Below are 15570 nucleotides of genomic sequence, written 5' to 3'. Positions count from 1 at the left end.
TGATTACATAAACATGACACAAGTCTAAGCCATAATGGCTACATGATCTGATATTCTGATACAAACAACGACTTACTGATAAAATAAAATGTATGTTGCATTTCGAAAATGGGACCTTTGAGGATTATTCATAGAAATGCTTGTGGTAAACAAAATCCGTTGAAATTTAGTCGACATCGTAAAAGTTCCACACAAACGATCAAACATGTAAATTAAAAACTAACTCAGACGAGCAAAGAAGATACATCCTTAACCTCAAAGAAGTCCTGAAGAGCGGTCATTTTAATGGCACTTGATTTCAAGCTCTTGATTCCCTCAGCAGTGGCTAATGCTCCAGCCACCGTGGTTATAACAGGGACCTTGTAGGCTAGAGCCATTTGTCTGAGCTCTCTCCCATCTTTCTGATCTAGAGCATCTCCCGAGCTTGTGATCAACATCAAATGGATCTGACCATTAGCCACCATATCAGCAGCATGTGGTCTTCCTTCATGCAACTTCAGCACTTTCTCCACGGGAATGCCTTTCAGTTCCAGGAAATGAGCTGTTCCCGAGGTGGCAATGATCTTGAACCCGAGCTCGAGGAAGGACACCGCGATTTTCTCTAGGTGTGATTTGGTCATATCGTTTAAGCTGAGGAAGACTGTGCCGGTTAAAGGTAACTTTTGACCTGCAGCGATCTGAGCCATTGCAAACGCGCTAGAGAATTCAGAACTGATACTCATCACTTCTCCTGTGCTTCTCATCTCTGGCCCAAGTATCACATCACATCCTTGGAACTTCTCAAACGGGAAAACAGCTTCTTTTACAGAGATGTGTTTAGGGATGACTTCTTTTTCAAAGTTTAGATCTTTCAGAGATTTGCCCGACATGACCAGCGCTGCATACTTGGCAAGAGGGTGTCCAATAGCTTTTGAGACAAAAGGGACAGTACGGGAAGCTCTGGGATTGGCTTCAAGCAAGAAAACATCCCCAGATGTTGTGATTGCGTACTGACAGTTCATCAGCCCACATACATTTAGCTTCTTCGCCAGCTTAGTGGTCCATGTACGGATAGTTTCCAAACAAGAAGATGGGATGGTTTGTGTTGGAAGCATACAAGCCGAGTCACCAGAATGCACACCAGCTTGTTCGATATGCTCCATTATTCCACCAATTACCACATTTCCATAGGAATCAGTAAGGGTATCAACGTCGATCTCAATGGCATCTGAGAGATATTTATCTACCAAAACAGGTCTCTCTGGGTCAACTTCAACCGCATTTTCCAAGTAGGTTATTAGTCTACTGTCATCATAAACTATCTCCATTGCCCGCCCACCTAGAACATAAGAAGGTCTTACCACAACTGGGTAGCCTACCTCCTTCGCTATGGCTAATGCATCAGCTTCGCTCTTTGCAATGCCTCCCTTGGGCTGCTCAATCTTCAGCTCGTCGAGAATTGCATTGAACCTCTCTCTGTCTTCAGCAGCATCAATGGAGTCAGGTGATGTACCCCAGATGCGAACAGGTCCCGCTCCGCTCAAGCTCATGGGCATGTGCTTATCCAAATAATGTTTGATCGGGAGAGCAAGTTTCAGAGGAGTTTGACCACCGAATTGCACAATGATTCCATCAGGTTTCTCAAGGTCGATAACATTGAGAACATCCTCAATTGTGAGAGGTTCAAAGTAGAGCCTATCGCTTGTATCATAATCTGTGGATACGGTTTCAGGATTTGAGTTCAACATTATGGTCTCATATCCAGCATCCTGCAAATTTAAATAGTAGATAAGTAATTTAGCGAAACAATGTTAACTGGCTTTGGGAGAGACGCTTAGATTGCCTAGGGACAGACCTGTAAGGCGAAAGATGTGTGGCAACAACAGTAATCAAATTCAATCCCTTGACCAATACGGTTTGGCCCTCCACCCAAAATCAAAACCTTCTTCTTGTTGTTTGGAGCTGATTCACATTCAAAATCATATGAAGAGTACATGTATGGTGTATGCGCCTCAAACTCTGCTGCACATGTATCCACTCGCTTGTAAGATGGAACAACTCCTAGAGAAATCCGCTTGGTACGGACTTCTTCCTCAGTTGTCTTTGTAGCAAAAGCGATTTGCTTGTCACTAAATCCCCGCTTTTTGACTTCGTAAAGGTCTTCTTTTGTAATCTCTGACAATGATCCGCACATAAGATACTGTTCCACGTCCACGAGCTCTTTAAGCTGGGTTAGGAACCACTTGTCTACCATGCTCAACTCGTGGATTTCATCAATTTTCATACCCTTCTTCATGGCAGCATATATCGCATGGATCCTGTCCGGATTTGGGACTCTAAGGCTGTATTTAAGCTGATCCCAGTCCCAGTCTAGCTCTTTGATTTTTGCACAACCCCAACCTGAGAATCCACACTCCAGAGACCTCAGAGCTTTCTGGAAAGATTCTTGGAATGTGCGGCCGAGTGCCATAGATTCCCCAACAGACTTCATCTGGGTCGTTAGCAAGGGCTTAGATCCTGGAAACTTTTCAAATGCGAATCTAGGAATCTGCATGATAAAGAAATATATATGATTAAGCAAAAAATGCATGAAGTTTGTATATCCTCAAGTGGATATATATGTCTTCAAAGTCAAGAGCATCTCATTTCGCAACACAAGAAAAGCCAAAAGTATGCACACGAAAGAATGAACAAACCTTAGTCACGACATAATCGATGGAGGGCTCGAAGCTAGCCGGTGTTTTCCTGGTGATATCATTAGGAATCTGATCCAAGGTATAACCAACAGACAACTTGGCCGCCATTTTAGCAATGGGAAACCCTGTAGCCTTGGAAGCAAGAGCAGAAGATCTCGAGACCCTAGGGTTCATCTCTATGATCATAACTTCACCATCAGCCGGGTTAACAGCAAACTGTACATTAGATCCACCACACTCAACACCAATCTCCCGTATAATCGCAATGGAGTAATCCCTAAGCCGCTGGTACTCTCTATCCGTTAGCGTCTGTGCAGGCGCCACAGTAATGGAATCACCCGTATGCACACCCATAGGATCAATGTTCTCAATGGAACAGATAATGACAACATTGTCAGCTAAGTCTCTCATCACCTCAAGCTCATACTCTTTCCAACCCAACAACGACTTCTCAACAAGAACCTGACTAGTCACACTCGCAGCCAAACCGGCTTTACAAATAGACTCAAACTCCTCTTTGTTATACGCAATCCCACCGCCAGTACCACCTAAAGTAAAGGCAGGACGGATAATCAAAGGGAACTCACCAATCCTCTGAGCAATGTCGAAACACTCATCAAGAGTGTTACCAATCCCTGAAGGTGGAGTCTTTAAGCCAATGTTCTTCATAGCCTGCTTAAACAAATCACGATCCTCAGCTTTCTGAATGGCACCAAGCTTAGCACCAATCAACTCAACACCGTATCTCTCGAGAGCACCACTCTCAGCGAGAGCAACAGCAAGGTTCAACGCGGTCTGACCACCCATGGTGGGTAACAAAGCGTCAGGCCTCTCTTTCTCAATAACCTGCTCAACGAGCTCAGGAGTCATCGGAGCGATATAAGTCCGGTTAGCAGTTTCCGGGTCGGTCATGATAGTAGCCGGATTCGAATTGATGAGAATCACCTCGTAACCTTCTTCTCTTAGGGCTTTACAAGCTTGAGTACCAGAGTAATCAAACTCGCAAGCTTGCCCAATCACAATCGGACCAGCGCCGAGAATCATAATCTTCTTCAGATCGGTTCTTTTCCCGACTACCTCCGGAGAAAAGGCCTTGGTGGTGGTGGTGGTGGTGGTGGTGTCGGCGAGCTCTGAGACGGGTTTGAGAACACGTGTAGCGGAGCCATTTCTTCGGTTGAGACATGGGAGAAAAGTGGAGAAAGAAGAAGAAGAAGAAGAAGAAGAAGAAGAAGAAGAAGAGGCAAGTTTGGATTTTGCTCTGTAATTGTTGGTGGAACGAGAGAAGAAGGTGGGATTGGAGAGCTTGGAAGGAGAGAAACGATGATGAGATTTGGAAGAAGCGAAAATGGAGGAAGAGAGTTCTAAGCAATGGTTACTCATTTTTTGCTTCTTCTCCTTCTCTTCTGAGTTCGTCTGTGTCGGCTCTGTAACTGTGTGGGAGAGAGAGAGAGAGAGAGGGGTTTTAGGGTTTTCTCGGCGGAATTTGGATTATTCCGGTTTAATTTTATTTTGTCGGTTTTTTTATTCGGTATTATCCACGTTTTCAACAAAGGACCAATTATATTTTTGGGAAAATCATAATAACGTAAAATATATGATCAATGACAACTGTAAATGACACATTGTGACGATGTACATCGATCACTGTTTAGTCTGTTTTCCTCGTTTCTTATAAACTTTTGTAAAGAACAAATGTGATTGTTATTTGTTTTTAAAATATTTTTTTTTGTAACATTAACATTATTATAGCTTATTTCCTTTATCTAAATATAATATAGTTTAGATATAAAAATTAACAAATTCTGAAATGAATTAATAACCACTTATTTAAAAAAAAAGAATTGACCAAAAAATGGGTTAAAAAAAAATAGATACACAGAAATAATTATTAATGAGTGATTTTAGTAGTAGCTAAAATCAACTCTTATTATGTTGACTAATGACTATGCAGCAGATTAAAGTATTAAACCTCGTTTAAGGTACAGTTTTTGTGTGTTTACTACTGTGTAATTTTCTTCGCGTAAAAATCCAAAAAAATCAACAACTATTTTTATCGGTTTGAGAAAATACTAGCAAGTAGTAACAACCTTTTTCTCTGTGCAACTTTTAACTTCCCTGTTTCTTATTTGTGAAGTCTTTTTACAAGTTCATATTTCTCATACTGAATAGCCAATGCGAATATATACTCCAAACAAGCATATATTCCAAGCTTAGGGTCAGCTGAAGATTTTTGTTTCGTTTTTGTTTGTTTGTTTTCTTTTGTATTTTTTGTTTGTTTCACTTTCATGCCCAGACCACTTGTCAATCTTCTATCAATAGTTTATTCATTTTCGGCCAAAATCTCTATTTGTGTTAAAAATGTATACATAAATGTTAGAAAAGAAAAGATGTGTAAGTAGCGTATAGTTTCATTTATTTACATTTTTTTTTGTTAGAATTTTAGAGTAATATACTTTTTTTCCTTATATATATATGCAATGCATAATTTCTTTAAAACCGAAACTCATGGTATAATTTTGCATGTTGATCTTAATAAATTTAAAATCAACACGGAAAGTGCGAGAATCACAAAAGGTTTATACGTATTGTATTATTACGTTTGGGTCTCTTAAAGAATTAAAAGAAGACTTCAAATTAAAAAGGTAAGACTCGTCCCATTATCCTTTGGAAGGTTTGGGACGAGGTAGGTAATTAAATCTTAGTTGCAAACTTGCAATCTAAGAATGTAGCACTCGAACCCACTACATGGAGCATGGCTAACATGTTAAATTCCTGAACCGGTCCTAAACATTATTTAAATCATCTCATTCCCATTTTCTATACCCATAACAGAACCCGACATGGGTTTCGACTCGTGTTACCATGCATTTATGAGTCGGTGACGAATCAATGGAGACTTCGAGAAAAGGGAAACAACCAGGCGAAGTTGGAATGCCTTGGAGGCGTGGAAGAGAGGTGAACGAGATGGTGAAGAAGTGAATCTAGATTATTTACTTTTAACTATAGTGATCAACTTTTGTTTTCTTCTTTTATCAACCGTTTCTGTGCCTTTATGAGTTGTTTGAGATTCTATTGTTGATAGTCTCTGTTTTTTTTGGTTTTAGTGTTTTTATGAGTTAGTTCTCTTTGTCGTTAAACTCCTCTGCTCCTTTTCTTTGTACGATGGGTAGGGATTATTGTTCCAAATATCCTAAAATCACCAAAAATTTCATATATAATAATATCTCACTAAATCCTAAATCATTTAATAAAAATCTCTAACAAATAACAAAATCTCCTAAAATAGCAATCAAATCTTTCAAAATATTTAAATCCCACCAAATTCCCTGAAATATCAAAGTTTTCAATAATCTTCTTTCATTAAACTAGATTTTGAACCCATGCTACGCGTGGATTTATTTGATATATTTTGATAAAAATTATATATAATTGATTACGGTAATAAAATATTATCTCATAAAATAAAATAAAATTAATACTAAGGAACAAAATTAAATTTCAGATACACAATTTTTTAAAATATAAAAATCAGTTGTGTTATAAAATCAAATCTGATTAAACAAATCATAAATTTAACTTGACGTCCAGGCGAGGCAAATCAAACTGATGACCTCGCATATACTAAATCATTTTCTTTGACCACCAGAAAAACGAAATAATTTTATAATCATGAATTTAACTCGTTTTCATATTTAATTGATCGCTACCACCTATGTTTTCGTATTTTTTTTATTCAATGTTTTCTTATTTTTCATATTCGTTCTTGTCATTTTCATTGTCAAATTTTGTGTTAATTGTCATTGTAACTTTTACCATTTGGTTCTTCGTTATACTCTTTTTCTTCTTCTTCCTCGTCAACTTATTCACATTCTTCCACTGAAAAACCTTTTTTTAGACTACCACACAACTTGTTAACCCATCAAACTCCAAGAACAAAATCATTTCTTTTCTCATAAAATTTGTAAAATTCATGATTACCAGCATAGTCAACACATGCACCCAATTATTGACAATTTTATTCATATACTTATTTGGTTTTAGATCCACGCGTTTAGAAACTTCTCAAACCAAAATCCTTACTTGGTTTATAATATTTTAAAAATATAATAAAATATACTAATAATTATTTATTTAATATGAATCATATGATATATAGAAATATGAGTACACTATAAGAACATATTAATTATAAATAAATAATATCAACCGTATCATATTATCAAATAACTGTAACCGTATATAACAGTAACCGCTTGAACCGTAACCATATTTAAACGTAACCGTTTAACCGTTTGTTAAACGGTTCTGGTTAAGGTTACACAAATTTCGAACCATAACCGATGGTTAATAAACCTTAACCGTGACAACGTAACCCTGGTCATGTCTATGTATAGCTAATAAAACATGTGTGTTTGTCGTCCATCTTTCTTCTTTAAACCTCAAAATTTGACTCAAACATCAAATTAAGGTCTTGCGATGTCAATCCTTCTTCCTTATACCCAAAAATAAAAAATTAATGAAAGAATATCAACTCATCTCAAAAATCATACACAAAAATATGTTTTACAGCTCATAAGAAATAAAAAGCACAAATGTAGATAAATAAGATAATTTTGTTTTGCATCAATATTTATAATATTTTAAACTTATAAAAGGTTTCGAAATATAAAATTTGAACCTTTTAAATTTTTCCATATTTATAATATTTTAAACTTTTAAAATTTAAAACTTATAATATTTAAAAACTTTTTAAAAGCTAAGAACTTTTAAAAGTTTCAATATTTATAATATTTAAACTTTTAAAATTTCTAAATATTATAATATTTTTTTGAAACTGTTTAAAGTTTTAATTTGATCAAATAAAAAACCAGATCAAACCAAATAAAATTTTTAAACTTGGATGCCTGATAAATCAAGTTTTCCTGCGCATTCGTCGTTGGAAGCATATTAATCTTATTTATACTGGTTCTGAACTATTGTCTAAAAAATTTCTAGCCGATGTGGGATATTGTGCTTAGTTCTTTGATTTCCATAAATTTAAAATTTTCCTTTTTCTAAAAAAATTTGTAAATTTAAAAAATGTTAATAAATGACATGTCAAATCATGATAGGTTGTTTAAAATAATTTTTAATATAGAAAATTCTGAAAATTGTATAAAATGTTAATAAGTGATATGTCAAATGTCTATTTCTATTGGTTGTTTAAAATCCTATGTGGACGGCCTTAGGAGCTTATAGCTCCTACTTTTTATTAGTATAGATTACACATCATTTTTCTCATTTGTTTGTGTATGTTCTCATCTATATTAATTAAATATCTAATATTATTATTAAAAAATCATGTTTAGAATAAAAAAATTTAGCTTAAAAAATCATGTTTAAAAGATCGGAGGGAGTATATGTTATAATTGATGGGAGCCAGATGATATAAATGTAAAATATAAACAACACAAATTTTGATTCACCATATGGTAATTAGGATTGAAAATTATTTATAGAGAAGCAACCCTAATTAATCTAAATTGATTGGGCCTAATGTCATGGCCCAAACTAATTGAAGTCATATCTAATTAACAATATATAATTATATGTAGCTAAGTTTCCCGTTAATACCTAAGTAACAAATTCACTTTTTCTTTCTATACCATTACCCATCGCTCCGATGCAGACTACAATGGAAGCTGCCCAACAATCGATGAAACCCTCCTCCGTCGAGTCTCATGGTAACGCCGTCGAGGTAAGCCTCCAAACTTCCCTGAGCTCTGGAAACCTTGACGCTTTCCGAAAAGCCGTCGTCAATACGCTCGAGCGGCGTTTGTTCTACAAACCATCTTTTGAGATCTACAAAGGTGTCGCTGGACTATACGATCTTGGCGCTCCTGGCTTTCTTGTTGAACTCAATATTATTAACTTTTGGCGCAAGGTAAGAATTAAGGATCATTCTCATATATATCTTTCTGCACAACTCGGTAGACAAGAACATGATTTGTGTTTTGGTTTTGGTTTTTGTCGTTTATAGTTTTTCGTACGTGAGGAGAACATGGCGGAAGTTCGTTGTGCAAGTTTGACACCGGAGGCTGTTCTCAAGGCATCTGGTCATGTAGATAAGTTCACTGATCCTATGGTTAATGATGTGATAACTGGAGAATGTCACCGTGCGGACCACTTGCTTAAGGATTACTGTGAAAAGAAACTGGAGAAAGATGCTGCTACCATCTCTGCTGAGGAAGCTGATGAGTTGAAGAATGTTCTCGCTGTTTTGGAAGATCTTTCTATTGAGGATCTTGGTAGGAAGATCAAAGAGTATGGGATCACTGCTCCCGTCACAAAGAATCCACTTTCTGATCTTTACCCGTTTAACTTGATGTTTCAAACATCCATTGGCCCAGCTGGTTTGATTCCTGGGTGAGAGTCTATCTAACATTTTTCATGTTATGATTAATTAGGTGTTTCTGAGCTCCTTTAGTTTCTTTCTTAACAAGTTACTTTCTGTGTGTGCTTCTGCTTCAGGTACATGCGTCCCGAAACTGCTCAAGGCATCTTTGTCAACTTTAAGGACTATTATTATGACAATGGGAAAAAACTTCCGTTAGCCGTGGCTCAAACTGGTCTAGTCTTTAGGAACGAGGTGTGTAGTTATCTCCATCTATAGTCTTTTAGGGGGATCTTGTTTCTTATTATCTCTAGTATTCAATAAGTAGTAGCATATTACTTGCAGATATCTCCTCGTCAAGGGCTTCTTCGAACTCGTGAATTCATGCTAGCAGAAATTGAGCACTTTGTTGATCCTGACAATAAGTCACATCCTAAATTCCCTGATGTGTCCAAACTGGAAATCCGTATGTTCCCAAGGGAGGAACAAACGTCTGGCCAAGCTGCAAAAAAACTTGTCCTTGGTGAAGCTGTTGCCAAGGTCAGTTAGCTATCGCATACTTATTTACATTATATGCACTCTCACAGACTTATTATACTAATGCCTGCAAGTGAAAATGTATTGGAACAAACAGGGTACTGTGAATAGTGAAACTCTAGGATACTTCATTGGGAGAGTGTATATTTTCCTTACCCGTCTTGGTATAGACAAGGAACGGTTGCGGTTCCGTCAGCATCTAGCAAATGAAATGGCTCACTATGCAGCAGACTGTTGGGATGCTGAAATTGAATGTTCATATGGGTGGAAAGAATGTGTTGGGATTGCAGATAGGTCTGCATACGACTTATATGCTCACTCTGTAAGAATCTTTAACATTGTATCTCTATTTTTTCATCATTCTGATTCACAGTTAGCTAGAGAGTTGATGATCAAAGCCCATTGGAGTTTTATATATATTTCCTATTTTAAAATTACTCAAGTAGATGATTGTGGATATATGCATTGTTTTATGACAGGAAAAAAGTCGAGTCGCTCTTGTCGCTGCAGTAAAACTTGCTGAACCAAAAGAAGTAGAGGTATACATGAGTTACTCAACATTTTCATATCTGTCTTCATAACTTGCGTTTAATATGGTTCTCTTTTATTTCAGAAAATTGTTATTACTCCTGTGAAGAGAGAATTGGGTCTTGCATTTAAGGGAGATCAAAAGAAGGTTGTTGAAGCTTTGGAGGTTAGACTGACTTGAGTCTATATTTTTTTAACTGAATAGCTTCTTTGTCGCATATTGATGGTTTATAATAATAGAACATGCTCCGTGTAACTAATGTTTTGTTAGGCGATGAGTGAGCAAGAAGCTATGGAGATGATGGCAACCCTAGAATCCAAAGGGGAAGTGGAGTTTGAAGTCTGCACACTCGGAAGAAACGTGAGCATCAAGAAGAACATGGTGTCAATCACAAAGAAGATGACGAAAGAGCACGTGAGGGTTTTCACTCCGTCAGTGATTGAACCATCATTTGGGATTGGTCGGATCATGTATTGTCTGTACGAGCATAAGTTCAGCACAAGGCCAAGCAAGGCAGGGGATGAACAGCTGAACGTGTACCGTTTTGATCCTCTTTTAGCTCCCTACAAGTGCATGGTCTTCCCGCTTGTTCAGAACCAACAGTTCGAGGAAGCAGCCAAGTTCATTTCCAAGGAACTCAAGTCTTTTGACATGTCACATAAGATTGACATCACTGGTACGTAGGACCAAATTTTGAAAACTGAAGTTATTTAAAAGTTTGAAATGAAGAAAAAACGAGTGAAGATTTGTGTGTGTATGTGAACAGGTACATCGATAGGCAAGAGATACGCCAAATCCGATGAATTTGGAGCGCCATTTGCAATAACAGTGGACTCAGAGACATCAGTGACAATCAGAGAAAGAGATAGCAAAGACCAAGTCCGAGTCAACGTGAAGGAGGCAGCTTCCGTCGTGAGCTCAATGGTAGAGGGGAAGATGACATGGCAAGACGTCTGGGCAAGCTTCCCACACCACTCTTCTGCTGCTTCAGACGAGTGAGTAGCTAGCTCTTTAAATCACCATCCTTGCAGATATATACATACTAAAGGCTAATAGGATGCTTTACCTTAAATTTCTTTCTCTCTTTATACTTTTCTAGCTTGAACCAAGGCTTAATTAGTTGAATGTGGCCATTTTAGTGTCTTTTTCTTGTCACAAAAAAAATATCGATACCAGGTTATTTACAAAACAGAATTGGGTAAGTATGTGTTTGTTTCTCAATGTGTTTCGTCCTCTCCACTTAGACTTGTCAAATTTCCGTGTGACCGTAAGTTTTTTTTTTCTATACTCTTTCCGTTTTATTTTAGTCAAGGTTTTTTCATTTTCTTTTCACAATTTTTTTTTTTATTAATACATTTTATAAAGGAATTTATTGGTCACTACATTAAAACAATAGAAATAAAACTGGATTTATTTTGTATCAAATATAATATTTACATCAAAAACCCATACTTAAAATATATGACACCAATTTAAAGTCTTTAAATGAAAGGGGAAGAATTAACTGACATGTATTTTATCTATGCTTAATTTTTGTTGAAAAATACTTTTCGGTTAATTGAAGTCTCAAAGAACTGATTTAGGGTGAACTCGTTGTCGTTAGTACAGTATTACTACTATTATATAACCACGAGTCAACAATTTCTGCATTTCCACGCGACCAACAAACAAAGAAAAGACTTTTATTTAAAAGCAAATTAAAACATAAGTTAGTAATTTTGTTGACCGATAATGAAATCATATTCAGAATACTCGAACCACATGATATAATACTAAGTTTTCGAAGAGCAGGAAATGTAAAACATATATAGAGACGTACACAAAGTTTTAACTCTTACAAGAATCAAAGTCCATATAATTAGTAGGCTGTCAGCAGTGGAATACATATACACATGCATTTAAAGATATATTAATAAATATTAGAACACCTAATAATCTACTCTTCTATATATATAGGGTACTAAATTATTTCTCTTTATATAATTTATAATGTAATCATAAAGCTTCGATTATATAGTACGTGTCCAGTGTCCTCTCTCAAGATTCGTGCTTCAAGAACATTGAAGGAACAATGTCCTGAAGAAGACCATAGTCAGCACCTGATTGATGGTTATTATTATTGTAACTATTGATAACATGACCTTGTTCGTACGACATAGAAACCACTGGTTGATAACTCGCCGGAGGATGCTTTACCATGAGAAACTCTTGACGGTGACGAGGGAAGCTATGGAGGAAACTGCTTCCACCACCACGGTGGCCTAATAGATGTTCAGCAGTCACGGTTCCTCTCAACGTCGATGGGATTGGATGGTTGTGTTTTCCTTCGTATGTTGTAATTACGATCGACGGATCATGGAACGATCTCTCTACACGTTTCTTCACGTTGCACTTTTGTGTTGTGCACCTATAGTAACTCCTGACAAAACGCATACATAAACTCTTAAATAGATATTATGATAATATATATATACCTTTTTTATAACCAGTATGATATATACGTGTAACTTGTAATAATTGCATATGGACACGTAAATAAATGTGTGGGTTTGAATAGGGTGTGGTGACGTGGTGTAGAAGTAAACCTTGGATAAGGGCTGTTCTTGACGGCCTTTTGTCCATATTTTCTCCACCTATAACCATCTTCAAGATGATCAATCTCGCTTTTGGTCATAAATGCAACCCTAGCTTCTCTCGCTTTCTTCACACCTTTCTTTTTACCTTGTTTTGTCCTGACCATATTCATCCACCAAAAGCATTAATCTCTAGGGTTTCAACGTTCTAAAACCTTGAGAAAGCAAGTGATTGTTGATTTTCATAAGATTGATCACATTATATCGTCTAAATTTGGTTCAGAATGAACTGTTAAAGGTCGAAAAAGAACTCACACTAGCTTGGAACATTCACCTACACCATGTTGATCGCCTTCGATGTCCTCCATTCGGTCACTCTTATTATCGTTGGGGTTCTCTTTAGGATCGGCTTCATTGGAGGAAGATGAAACCACCGGAGAATTCGAGTTGAGATTTAGGTAAGGGTTGTTTACGAAATGGCCCATATTGGATGGTGAAAAAGGTTGAATAGCGGAACTATAAGGTGGGAATTTGAAGACCTTCTCGAGTGAGTTATAATCCATAACTAATGAGCTTTGTAAGCAATCAGTTAAACTCATGAAGGATACTTCTTCTGAAGATGTGTTCGTGTGCTCAACATGATCATCCATCGAAGAAGGGGAGAAGGAGAAAGAAAAGGAAGAGATTTGGTTCTTCAAACTTAGGTGTTAGGTTATATGTGGACTTTGGGTGATCATCAAGTCATATAAATATAAGTCCATTCAACTTTACTTTATTACTTCGATGGTCTTTAGTTCTGAATATTCAATAATTAAGGTCTTAAATATATATTTTGGAGCCATCGCATTTGGAGAACAAATAGTAAACCACTCTGATTTTATTTGAGAAACCCGGCCGCAATGAGAGAAAATGGACATAGATGATGAATTATACTATAAATTTTGTGTATATAAACTATATGTTTAAAACGAAGGAGCTCTACGAAATTCTCTACAATGTTCAATACTTTTATCTCTTGTTTTGATGAAATTTCTTTTTTTATTGTGTCTCGTGAAAACAATCGTCGAGCTAGCTGATGAACTTGCAAAATCAGCTATACGATCGATTTGTAATTTACCAACTCTGGTACCGATTTAATTAAAGAAAATCTCTATGAGATCAACCAAAAAAAGAAAACTTTATGTTTAAATCGCTATTGGCTGGATCCAAATTTTAACATATAATGTATCATCAATCTACGTACGTATGACCAATCTAAAACCCGTAACAATTGTTCTTAAAGTAATTAATTTTTTTTCTTCAACAGAAATATCAAAAAATTGTATGTAATTTGAAATTATAATATATCAATAGTCTCTCTAAAATGTGATATAAAAAATAATTTGAAAGAATTCAAGAGGGATATCGGAAAGTTCAAAAGGGTCATAATCTTTGAAGACTTTAGTGGGTATAAACTATAAACATTGCTAAAATATCTTTATGTATGTGAAAAAGAGAGGTTTGAAAAATTCAACTTAAAAATAATCAGCTAGAGAGCTATCTAACAAAAAGTGGTTTCTATAAAGGAAACATTTAACTATATTTTTCTCTCTAATCATATCTACCACACTATGCTTTAATTTGGCTTCTTCTTCTTTTTTTTTTTTTTTTTTTTTTTTTTTTTTTTTTTTTTTTTTTTCGTTTTGTAACTTATGATATAGCTATAAACTGATCAAATGAATTAATCTACAATATTTTTTGTTTGTAAAATGGATAGAGTATTTGCTACTGAGAACGAAATCCATATATATAAAACAATAAGGTTAAGCACAAAAGTCTCACGCACGGTACATGTATTAGATAATCACAATAATACAGCAATGATGCTTTTGATATTTTATTTGTTTTTTTTTCGTCTTGTAAAACATACATTTGGTTGCGTCGATGAATAGTTTTTTCTTAAAAGTATACGTTATTAAAATTCACTATGAATATGGTTTTGAGTTTTGACTAAACAAACATAAAAGTAAAATATATAGGAAACTCGTTTGACAGACATAGGTACATCCTCTTAAATATGTCGTAGTAGACATGATCATGATCACCATATATGGTGTTTCGTATAGCAAATTTAAATGGCCATCATGTCCTTTAGTAACGATCCATTAGACAATATCAGAAATTGAGATCTATGTAAATGCAATATATTTCCAAAAAGTATACTCACGTAAAAAGTCCTATTGATGGATATTACAAATAAAGATAAAAAAGAATGCAAATGCATAAAGCAATGTAGACATTGTACATCTACTTCCAACATCTTTGCACTCGTCAAAAGCAAACTTTCTTGGTGAATTATAACGAATCATATATTAATTATGCATAAACACAAAACGAGTGAATATTTAAACTAAATAAAACAAAAGTCTCCATTAATTTACCCTCTCCCTAGAACCCTTAATTTATTTTTATATTATAACCTTTTTTGTTTTTGTTTTTACTACAAATAACCTCCATAAGAAAAGAAGCTAACTGATGTAAAAAAAGCTAACTAATTTCTTTAATTTCATATTTAAATAAGGGTTTTAATTAGATATATACGAGCTACATTATTGTTGTTGATTCAAAGTCAACGAAGACCACTTAGCTTGCTTTATGAACATTCAACGTCCTTCAAAGCAATAACCTCAGTTTCCTTAGCTTTATAAATTACTTCAATAAGATAAGGTCTTAAAACATTAGTCTTATCCTGATAATAGTAGGAAAAAAATCTGATCGTATATAGCATATTGAAAGAAAAACATAGAGAAACGAAATATATATCAGATAATGATTATAGCAACTAATATTCTTATATACTCAAATGGTTGGATCTTAAAAAATATTTTGGTCTTTCCCTTTGGA

General features: G+C 35.5%; 3 protein-coding genes across 3 annotated transcripts; 1 reads left to right on the top strand and 2 right to left on the bottom strand.

The window, feature by feature from the left end:
* Positions 1-100: 100 nt before the first annotated feature.
* Positions 101-4231, bottom strand: LOC104741577 (carbamoyl phosphate synthase arginine-specific large chain, chloroplastic). Its single transcript, XM_010462463.3, has 3 exons — positions 2676-4231; positions 1835-2527; positions 101-1748 (listed from the first exon to the last, which is right to left on the bottom strand). Exons 1-3 carry the CDS (start codon positions 4053-4055, stop codon positions 225-227), a joined length of 3597 nt encoding a protein of 1198 aa, XP_010460765.1. The 5' UTR covers positions 4056-4231; the 3' UTR covers positions 101-224.
* Positions 4232-8137: 3906 nt separating this feature from the next.
* On the top strand, positions 8138-11335 carry LOC104741576 (glycine--tRNA ligase, mitochondrial 1-like). Its single transcript, XM_010462462.3, has 9 exons — positions 8138-8598; positions 8695-9080; positions 9186-9303; positions 9394-9588; positions 9683-9907; positions 10065-10124; positions 10199-10279; positions 10385-10790; positions 10881-11335. The coding sequence occupies exons 1-9, from the start codon at positions 8338-8340 to the stop codon at positions 11111-11113; spliced, it is 1965 nt and encodes a 654-aa protein (XP_010460764.1). The 5' UTR covers positions 8138-8337; the 3' UTR covers positions 11114-11335.
* A 587-nt stretch (positions 11336-11922) lies between these two features.
* LOC104741575 (WRKY transcription factor 71-like) lies at positions 11923-13407 on the bottom strand. The gene is made up of 3 exons (XM_010462461.2): positions 13003-13407; positions 12700-12846; positions 11923-12533 (listed from the first exon to the last, which is right to left on the bottom strand). The coding sequence occupies exons 1-3, from the start codon at positions 13335-13337 to the stop codon at positions 12152-12154; spliced, it is 864 nt and encodes a 287-aa protein (XP_010460763.1). The 5' UTR covers positions 13338-13407; the 3' UTR covers positions 11923-12151.
* Between the last annotated feature and the right edge of the window lie 2163 nt (positions 13408-15570).

The sequence above is a fragment of the Camelina sativa genome, chromosome 14 (genome assembly GCF_030686135.1).
Source record: "Camelina sativa cultivar CO46 ecotype springtype chromosome 14, ASM3068613v1".
Classification (NCBI taxonomy): domain Eukaryota; kingdom Viridiplantae; phylum Streptophyta; class Magnoliopsida; order Brassicales; family Brassicaceae; genus Camelina; species Camelina sativa.
Note: the sequence above shows the minus strand (reverse complement) of the source record. Positions and strands in the feature narration are given on the sequence as shown.